General features: G+C 37.1%; 2 protein-coding genes across 4 annotated transcripts in view; one reads left to right on the forward strand and one right to left on the reverse strand.

Annotated features, from left to right (window-relative positions):
- Positions 1-7,023, reverse strand: part of dicer1 (dicer 1, ribonuclease type III) — a 31,726-nt gene extending 24,703 nt beyond the window's left edge. For 2 of the 3 annotated variants that reach the window (XR_013800100.1, XM_079633729.1), the window contains exons 1-7: positions 6,901-7,023; positions 3,297-3,345; positions 2,034-2,137; positions 1,673-1,861; positions 1,107-1,260; positions 857-984; positions 577-711 (exon numbers count right to left, since the gene is read on the reverse strand). Coding sequence is in view for 2 of the 3 variants with exons in the window: in XM_079633729.1 (XP_079489855.1) it covers positions 577-711; positions 857-984; positions 1,107-1,260; positions 1,673-1,786 (531 nt within the window). In the remaining variant the exon portion in view is untranslated. The remainder of the gene's footprint in view (positions 1-576; positions 712-856; positions 985-1,106; positions 1,261-1,672; positions 1,862-2,033; positions 2,138-3,296; positions 3,346-6,900) is intronic. The other variant, XM_079633730.1, reaches the window with a different exon arrangement.
- Positions 7,024-8,273: 1,250 nt separating this feature from the next.
- The window catches only part of kif11 (kinesin family member 11), a 6,974-nt gene continuing 4,585 nt past the window's right edge, over positions 8,274-10,662 (forward strand). The window contains exons 1-7 of the mRNA XM_079632153.1: positions 8,274-8,410; positions 8,638-8,774; positions 9,332-9,464; positions 9,564-9,661; positions 9,867-9,945; positions 10,342-10,527; positions 10,613-10,654. Of these exons, the coding sequence (XP_079488279.1) occupies positions 8,701-8,774; positions 9,332-9,464; positions 9,564-9,661; positions 9,867-9,945; positions 10,342-10,527; positions 10,613-10,654 (612 nt within the window). The 5' untranslated portion in view covers positions 8,274-8,410; positions 8,638-8,700. The remainder of the gene's footprint in view (positions 8,411-8,637; positions 8,775-9,331; positions 9,465-9,563; positions 9,662-9,866; positions 9,946-10,341; positions 10,528-10,612; positions 10,655-10,662) is intronic.

Here is a 10,662-nt window from a genome sequence, read left to right on the forward strand (position 1 = left end):
GACAATTGTTGTTTTTTATTAAATATTGCCATTTATTATAAATGATTTATCCATGCACACCCTTTGTTTTTAAAGTAATGTGCCCTCGTAATCTTTAATTAAATTAACTTCCCCTGCCTCTTGCAACGACATATCTTCTCTTCTCTGATGACGTGTTTACTGGCATGAGTGACAACCTGTCAGTCACATGACATCACAGCAATAGCAAACCACAGTGATTCAATTAATTCCAGATGGGCAAAATCAAGTCCCGTCCTAAATTTCATTCTCATTCGAGCAGCTTTTTCACTTGGATGTCACAATAGGAAAGAGAAGACGATCACAACTTCCATTTCATGTTGACTTTAACTCTGAAGATTTTTTATTATATGGCCAACTGGCATTAAAATATCTTCTCAGAGTGCCTTTGTTCAACCTTCAGGACTAAACACATGCCCATTAATATACCAATGGATCGACATCTTTTTAGCATTATATGGAGTGACAGTTAGATGAGACCTCTATCATCCCTCTCTTTGCACTGACAGATGTGATTTCAAAGCCATCGTTCAATGCCGTAACAGACTGCAATTTCACCTTCATTATTTCCTGATAAGGATGGTCCGTGATTGCGAGGTGGCATTCGTCAAAAACCAGCAGGTTGATTTTTGATAGTGGCAAGACTCCATTCTTTAACACATGCAGGAAGATGTGGCACGTCATCACCAGCACCTGAAAGAACAGACATTATGGAAAAGAGAGGGATGAGGAGGATAGGAAAATATCACAGATTGAACAATGACACCTCAATCAAGATGTCCAACAAATATATGAATGAATTCATGGGCACATTAAAACGAACATGTTTAAATCACACCTGATTCCCCATAATCTTTCTGTTCCACATCTCCTCAGGCCATGAGGTCATTTCCTCTGCCATGTAGTCGGCTACCTGGAGATCTGAGTGGGTTCTTACAGTAGATGCTTGCTGAACCACAGATGATGCTTTAATTCGGGAAAAACGAACAACACAGAATTTAGATTAATCAATAAGGAGAATTTTGATCATGCTTTAATGGGGTTCATGGCAACGCATTTGTGACATGGCAGACTTGACAATTACTCACCTGCATTCACAAGGAAAACTGTTCTCTTTTCATCCTCTCCACGGATTTGGTGGGAGAGTTCTTTGATTAGGAGCACTGCGATAAAGGTCTTCCCTGAGCCAGTATTTAAGCAGACTATAGTATTGTGTTCAAGAGCTGCTTCAAGAAGTTCAACCTGAAAATGCAATTGGGTGAAATTATTCAGCAAAACGTAATGTACCATGTACAATGAATTTAAACTTTTTTTTGTAATTGATCAAAAGTGACAAAACAATGTTGTTTATTATACGCTTTATAACGTTGTTTCATAAGAAATGCTATTCTTTTGAACTTTTTATTCATTAAAGAATCTTGAAAAAACTGTATCACGGTTTCCTCAACAATATTAAGCAGCACACCTGTTTTCATCATTGATTACAATGATTTCTGCAGGACCATGTGACACTTAAGACTGATGCCAAAATTAAGCTTTACCATCACAAGAATAAAATATATTCCTTCATTTTTGGGTGAACAAACCCTTTACGTAGAAACAAAAAGGACAATACAGTAATCTCTCAACCTAAGAACCATTTCAAAAGGCTTGCCTGATATTTTCTTGGTGTGTATATGTTGTCATGGATAGCTTCCTGTTGCCACGGGAGACCGAAGAAGGGCCCCATGGTTGAGGAGGCAGGGGTCACCAGCTGTAGGCCAGCCATGCTTATAGACTGTTAAGCAGGGGACCTCCAGTCATCCAGTGTTTATCTCATTGCATCGTGGCCTTCTAATGCTCACTGCAAGAGACAGACCGCGTTACATCAGATCAGTAGGTCACCAGCAATAGTGCTGAATTCAACTATGCCACATTGCTGTTACGTTCGGTGGTATTTATAGCGGCATGTTATTCAGTGCTGGTTAGGGTGGATTCATCTGGGTTACTGATTATAGATGAGTGTGTTTACTCACAGCGTGTACGTTCCCCACTCTGCTGTGTGACCAGGCCGCACTTATTCTGGGCATCATTATCAGAGCTCTTAAAATCAGCTCATTCTTGTTCCCCTCGAGTTACTCTGCTTGGAAAAAACAGACACACACTTAGAACCTGCACAACTCTAAAGCAAGAACAAATGTGTTTTACATATGGAGCAAACAGGTCTGAGATTATACCATATTTCTCAATTTCTTTACTTATGGAATCAAGCAAGCACCTTACAACAATGTAGTGATGTGAAACAAACCAATATAATAATGCTGACATTTTACACACAATATTAAGTCTTAATTAAATCAATCATATTTAAAAGCATGACATTTATTTGCCTTATTTCTTGACAAAGCTGTTGGTAAAATTAACTTTTGGTCACTGGCATAAATTTGGGTTCACGTTGAATTTTATTCAATTTGTTTTTGCATGTAAAGCGACCAACAATCTTGGTCAACAATCAACAAAGCCTAAACTGACATTCATTCAAAATTTGTTTGATGTATTGCCTTATTCTAAGGCAATACATTCTACTGCAGTCACCAGAATTTATAATAAATTTGTGCCTAACAACACCCTTCAGCCGTGACTTATTCACGATACAGCGCAGCCTCTCGTACTTTATTGCTTACATAAAAATTATATATGTATATATATACACACATTTCATCTTAAATGCCTTCCATCATATACAGTGAGAGTAAGACAGCTTCAGCTGCGAGGTTTCTGCAGCTGGCTAATGAGAGGTCTGTAATTTGGCTCTGTATAATAGGTGTTTATTGTGAGAACTGGTGTGAATGGCACACTTGGCACTGCTCGACTTCAGGCGAGAGCGCGTCTGCAAACAGTGGCGAGCGTGAAGAAAGGCTGTAAGGAAAGCCCTTATATGGAGATGTTTGGGCGTGTTTATGCAAATGACTAACCTCGTGCACTAACCGCTCATTTAGAAAGATCCAAATTCACTAACAGAACGATGTTAAGAACAAATTCATGTGCGTACAAATGTGTGGTGAATTAGGTGGAGATTTTTCATAAGAAGTTACAAAATAATCCACGCAATTATTAGTGAATGAGACCCAATGTTACTAAATAATAAATGAAATGTGCATCAATAATGACAAATGTTTCTTATTTGAACTAAATAGTTGACTAAATCATCCATATATTATCCATTGCTTTCACCCATTAGCAGTGGGCATTTAAAAACATGATGTGACTATTTCAGCAGATAGGAATGATCACAGTACCTTAATGCTGCAGATGGGGGAGGGGCCCTGAGATAATATTCTTTCAATACTGTGAAAAAGAAGAGAGAAAATATAGCTTGTGATAATGGACATATCTCTGGCAAGGAGAGGACAGCTGAATTTGGATGACAACTGGCTTGTCAACACATTTTTGCCACTCAGGATCGAGCGCACACTTTCCTCCTGACAACCGCTGCTCGACACAGCTGCAGCAAATCACCACAAGTCATTTCAGCTCAAGTAACACAAGGCTTCATTTTCAGTGAGTGAACACATTTGCTCTTGGTTAAAAATCTGCTCTAAGACTTCATGTTCGGGTTCATGAATCTCTAATGCAACCACATAGGTTATTTACTTTCAGATTTTGAAAACGCTGACACACATCTGTTTCGGTGAACGAAACATTCGATGTTAAACGCTTGGCCGCAAAACAGCTGGCCAGGTCACGGCTGCCCGATTCGACTATGCACAAGCAGATTTCCAGTGTTGAAAATCAAGGCTCGGGACAACTTGTTACTGGTACTTTATCTTAATTAGTCAGATCAAGACCATCACAAAAAAATAGTTACAACAGTAATTATAGTATCATAAAACCATTTTTTTTTTAATCAATGAGATTTCCTTTAAACAGGATTCAAGAATCTCTGTCTTTTTGAGTTTCAACAACTAATAAAATAAGATAAAATAATATGAAATATAAACAGTTACCAAATAAAATGACATTACTGCTTGTCGCTTATCGCAACAGGGGGGGAAAGTGTACACAATATTTTAAAGTATTTCATATTCTACAGCTTTATATAAACATTTTTGCACATAATAAATACAATTTATGATACAGACAACCAGTTCAACCTTTTTTAGGCCAAGGACCCCTTGGTGGACGACAAAGAGATGATGCATGAAAACTGCTAAATACTGTATAAAATTGTTGCATATATCCTATATAATAACTGGATTAACGACAAACTATTGTCAGATTAATCGAATATCAAAATGCTTAATAGTTGCAGCCCTAGTGACTTTTTTATGTCAGTGGTGTGGCCAATAACAAGTTAGAACTGTTGTATTATAGTAACAACACCTTAACACAATGGTTCATTTTTGTAAAGCCAGTATTCTTAATTCTATCTATAATCAAAATAGGATAAATGACTATTTAGGTTGATTTACTGCAAAAGAGATGAAGTGAGGTGCTCTTATTTGAACTGAGCAGAACTACATCCACTTGAACAACCCAGCATGGGTGTCTAGACTTCCTGTTAACCTCTAGCCACACCGTAGGCAAGACGGCTGGCCAGACTGGCTGCATACCGCAGACCCAGGCGAGTTTCAGAACAAAGCGCTGAGCATGACCTACATTACCATGTGAATGACTCTGGGTATAGCGGCAGCTATGATTCTCTGAGGACTGATTGTTTACAAGTAAGCTTCAATCCAAGATTAAACAGCTAAAATCTCTTAGAAAAGTGCCCACTACAGCAGAAACACGTGCCCAAGAAAGGAGAACTTGCACTGTGAACAAAAACAAAAACAGTAGAGAAACCAGCTGTCCTTAAATTTGTTCAAACATAGACTGTGAAGAAGAAAAAATCAATACATTGATTTATGCATTTAGGAGAACTATGAGTTCCATTATTTACGACTCTAATCATTCACATTCCCAATAAGAAGATATTCATATACAAACTAGACAAAAAACATGGCTTCAAAGTAATTCCACATGCAGGAGTTCCAACATGAACGTGCCCAACACCTGATTTCTGGCCTCCAAACTCACACTTGTCACATGAAAGAGCCCCTCAGGCCAACCCATCCAGCGGGTCACCTGATCTGACCCTGAAAATAAAGGGCAAGTTTCCATAACCCCGTCTCATGCACTCATAAATTATCATCAATAATTCATTCTGCTTACATTACTGTCACTTTATTTTGAAGAATGCAACTAGTTGATTCGGCGGCATATGGCATTTGCGGCGCACGTAAAATTTTCTAAAGAGATGCAGCAGCAAATCTGGAAACTTAGTCAAGTACACAACTTTACAGTGTTATTATTCTTCTGTGGGGTTCTCCCTGAACTTCAGACTAAAATCAGTTATTAAAACCAGTTTCCAGATATAACAAGTCATGAAATAAGCACATATCAACATTGCAGTTTGCATCACACTAAGATTTGAGTTTGAAGCCTTTAATATGGACCTGATGGATCTGTCCAGATGCTTTATAATAATAATAATTCATTACATTTATATAGCGCTTTTTCTCAGCACTCAAAGCGCTTTATAAAGAAGGGGGGAATCTCCTCAACCACCACCAGAATAGTAAGCTTTAGTAAGTTGCTTATTTTATTAATAAGATGCCAAATTTATGACAAATCTAAATCTTGTTAGTTGTATTTGAATGTTCCTTCCAATAATAAATTATAGCAACAGAAGCTTTTGTAAATGGCATTGCATTATTAAAGCAATAACTGGCTTTCCAATCAATCAATAAAAATAATTTTACCTCCGAAGCATTAATATCAAAACCCAAATGCCATCAGAGTGCATAACAACATCAACTTCACAGCATATGTTGAGTAAATGAACGTTCAACATGTGGATTATATTCATATGCCATGGTGGTTTAAATCAAAGTACAATAGTACCACCCGATACCATGACTGTACCAGTACTGGCACACAAGTTTGTATAGCGTACATCATGGTAATAATTGTACCACAGCACTTTTTTTTGTAAGAGACATCATAAAACACATCGTGGTGCCAATATAAGACACTTGTGGTATTACCGAAGTTCATGTATGAATTGCATGGCATTACCAAGGTACAACCTGACAGATCCTATGACAGAAAAATAAGATATTTTTTTAAATAAATAATCTTAATGCAACATCACATTTACTTTATTCTAAAATGAAAAGGAAACACAAAACGTTTTTAATCATCCTTGATGACACACAAGCAGCTTTGCCCACATTTCTAACAAACAGATGCCAAGCAGATGAAAACCAAAGCCCTCAAGCAACCTATTTGCCGCACTATACACATAATCACAAATGCATCTAAACAACTAAATATGATTATTTATGCATATCAGTTAGGCCTCATTGCGACCTTGGCCTTGAAGCCAGCAACACACCCAAACCCCCACCCCAACACCCCCACACACAAATCGTGAATCTGTCAGTTTGCCAACCACAAACGTGATTCTTGCACTATATTCATATTTGATCACATGTGAAGTACATCACCGAATATGCCCTAATATTAAAAACGTCTGCCATGTGAATCAGACGGCTAACAGACGCGTGTAGCTAAAAAGGCACCGTCATGCAAGAATAAAACACAACATGCATTGATTTACCTCACTTAAAACGTCTTATAATAAACCATGTATTGCATTTAAACAGCCAGGGACTGAAACCATAAACCGTTTTTAACTAATGTAAGCCGGACAGTTCTGTTTTTAATGGTGGTACGTTAGTGGTTAGCACGCGAGCTCGTGTTAGCTTCGGTTGTTTTTATTGATTATTTCAGGATCACGAGAGGAAAAACATAAGCGATCGGGCCGAGATGTGTTTGTAGATTGAGGCGCGTGCTCACCGATGGTGAATTGTTTTATTGGTCGTGTTGTGTTGAAGAATGTCTTGTTAAACGGTGCGGCGCCCCTCTCTCCCCATTCCCTCCTGCTGCTGCTGTTGTCAGGCTTCTGCACGCGAGTGAAGTCTGCCACTACGAGGAAAGCGGGAAGTGTGAGTACAGCTACTATGACAACACAACTATTCCATAGCAAGGAGGATTCTTTAAAATAAAAGTCTCCGCCTTTCTCTGACAGAAACTAAACGTGTGTAGCTGGTCTGTGGAACTTTTGAGAAACAGAAGCACACATTTCATACTTACACTAGTCTATTAATGGCATAAACAATTCCACCACAGCGTCATGTGTTGTGCGACTCAATATTTGTGTTGTGTTTAATAAAAAATAAAAATAAAAGTTCTGCTTGACAGTTCGGGTCTAACATTAAAATCCATAGCAAGCATTCAAAAAATCGTTCAAGTAACAACAACAACAACAACAAAATGGTAAAAAGTTTCCAAGACATTTTTATGTGACCTTCATGTAACAAAAATAAAATAAGCAAAAAGCTTGGTTCATAAAATTGCCCCTAAACCAAACACTTACATTTGTATTCCCATAGCTGTGTAAAATGTCAAATAAAGTAAAATCATAGTACAAATGGGAGTACAAATGCGATGTGAAATCAGAAGTAAACGGCATAACAAAAGCAATCAATTATTCTTAATGTAACTAAAAATAAGTTGTGAATAATAAAATGTTCATATATTTGATTAATAGAAATGACAGAGCAACGATGGACCATGTAAGACAGCAGCTAGAAAAGTGCTACATAAATATATTTCATCTATCTTTCCTCTGTACCAAACTGGTAGGCCTACGCCTACCCACCAGAGCATCTGAGAGCAACGTTATAATGGTATCTTACTACCATCTACTGGTCATTTGAGGAACTACAGTCGTTTCAGAAAGAGAAACGTTTGTGACGTATATTTGAATCTGATCACAGTTCCTGTTTTGTTGTAATGTTAATCAGAGATGCACTGAAGTGGGAAAAGATTTTAGATCATATAAAAAAACGTTAAAAAAAACTAACATAAGAGGAAAGAGAAAGACACCATAGGTCCTGTCTTCTGCACCACATAAAGAAGCAATCGTAATAGACATAATACTAAAAAGTCTAATTTAAATTCCGTAAATTGTATCAGTAAAAATGAATAATACTTTAGTGTTTATTTAACGTGTATGCAGTATGCTCATCATCCAGTACTATTCGAAAACGCTGCATTTTCCCGAGATGCATCCGCTCCAGCTCTCTTCCTTTAGACCAATCAGAAGGATGGTCAGAAACCCCTTTTCTCTGATTGGCTTAAAGCTGCAGATGCGCAATTTTCAAAGTCAGCTAACTGCAGAGCTTGAGACTCGTAGTCAGAGCGCACAGCAAATAAAGTGTTTTCAAATATCCTGCGTTGTTGGAGGGATTTAAACGGCTTTATCATCTTACTTTATCTGCTTTGAAAGTATATCCGTGAAACGGTACGTGCATTTTCTAATTTTCTTCTCATTAGCTTGTTGTTTTTGGCATTTATTTTGTTTAGGCGTAATTTAGGCTAGACAATGTCAACATAACGTTAATGGATCTGATGTTTGTGTTGTGTGTGTAGCTATATAACTTATTTGTGTATTTTTAAGTGCCTCATATATATGTAAGCGACCTTGACTTATTTTTGCTAACGTTAATTGACTCCTGCTTTTGTTCAAAGGTTAACTTGCATTTAAGTTAAAGGGCATTTTCTGACCTGGAGCCCAGAAGACGCTCCTTTAACATGGCATCATCACAGATACCAGCAGCCAAAAAAGATGAGAAAGGAAGAAATATACAAGTGGTTGTACGATGCAGGTGAATGTGCATGTTTTATATGTGTTTTTGTAACCTATATGTTTAATATATGCTATTTTAAGCATCCCACGCTCACGTGTTTTCCTCTGGCAGTGGTTTTGTATGTGGGGGGTTTTTACACTCCTGGTACAAAACCCTCTTTGTTTATGTTATTTAAATAATTTGCTTATTGTGATAACCGTTAGGTGATCCGTGATATTTTATTTTTTATTCCTCTTCTCTCTGAGACAATTCTCTACAAATGTATTTTTTTATTCCTCTTCTCTCTGAGACAATTCTCTACAAATGTAAAGCTTTCACGTTTTAAATCAATTTATTAATTACAAAGTTTCTTGGTCAAAAGAATGGTTTGATTATTTGGGTTATGTTTTAACCTAAGTTACTTGTTTCATAATGTTGCTTTAAAACATAATGAAGTAGGATATTAATTAGTTTTTTTTATTTAATGTTTATGAATTTTAATATCTAAATAAAATTAAATGTGTGTGTTTATGAGATAAAAATTAACATCTTCTCAGTCTATATCATTCATGTCATGTCTGATGTGCAATTTGCAGGCCCTTCAACACAGTGGAGCGTAAATCTGCCTCTCATACTGTTGTTGAATGTGACCAGAACAAAAAAGAGCTGGCAGTCCGTACTGGAGGCGCCGCGGACAAAGCCGCAAGAAAAACATACACTTTTGACATGGTTAGTTTTTGGCTTGTTTTCCACCCACATCCTGAGTCTTCCTAATGTCCAAACCCTTTCCTGTGCAGTAATGCTCATTAAATGTCTGGTCTGGTTTAGGTTTTTGGTCCTTCTGCCAAACAAATTGACGTATATAAAAGTGTGGTTTGCCCCATATTAGATGAAGTTATTATGGGCTACAACTGTACTATATTTGCGTGAGTATCTCTCTTTAAATATAATATCATTCAACTTTACTGATGGCTTTACCTGTTATGTTTCTAAATTTATATAAAGGGTTGTTCATCAAATGTTTTTAAATTAATACCTCAATTATGAATTTCACCATGAAAAAAGTCAAAGAAGCTGGCATGGCATTAAAAAACACTATTTTGTATTTGTTTAATTTCTGTTTTCTAAAAGATATGGACAGACTGGAACAGGGAAAACCTTCACAATGGAGGGTGACAGATCGCCCAATGAGGAGTTTACTTGGGAAGAGGTAACATTTTGAGTTGCATTTTGGCAGTTCTGCAGCTGTATAAAGTGTCTCCAATGGCTGTTTAGAATAATCCGTTCAATTATTAGTGTTTTATTTCTTTCCTAAAGGCCACTAATGTTAATAAAGGTTTCTCTTGCACCAGCAACTGTTTTATTTAGTTTAATGGAACTCTTTCTAGCCTTGTTCTGACTCTCATTTTTGCTACTGTGCCTTTGACTTAGAAGTAGATGATATCTGTTATGGTCTTTGCACATTAACTAAATAATGCTTGCTTATTGAGATTTTGCTGTTGGGCCACGGTATTAGTACCAATATTTCCTTGATATGATCTGCTCAGGGACTCATTAGTTGTTGTTGTTTTTTCATGTTCCTTTACTTTCACCTTCTCTCTCACAGGACCCTCTGGCTGGAATTATTCCCAGAACTCTTCATCAGATCTTTGAGAAACTGTCTAATAACGGCACAGAATTCTCAGTGAAGGTATCTCTGCTGGAAATCTATAATGAAGAACTGTTTGACCTGCTCAGCCCTGCTCCTGATGTCACAGAGAGACTACAACTGTTTGATGATCCCAGAAATAAAGTATGCTTCTAATATATATGACTATTATAGGGAAGTGTAATACATATCATATGAAAACATTCACTAAAATCTATGTTTCTGTCAGCGGGGTGTGACCATTAAAGGTCTGGAGGAGATCACTGTGCACAATAAGAA

The sequence above is a fragment of the Phoxinus phoxinus genome (genome assembly GCF_949152265.1).
Source record: "Phoxinus phoxinus genome assembly, chromosome: 13".
Lineage (NCBI taxonomy): Eukaryota > Metazoa > Chordata > Actinopteri > Cypriniformes > Leuciscidae > Phoxinus > Phoxinus phoxinus.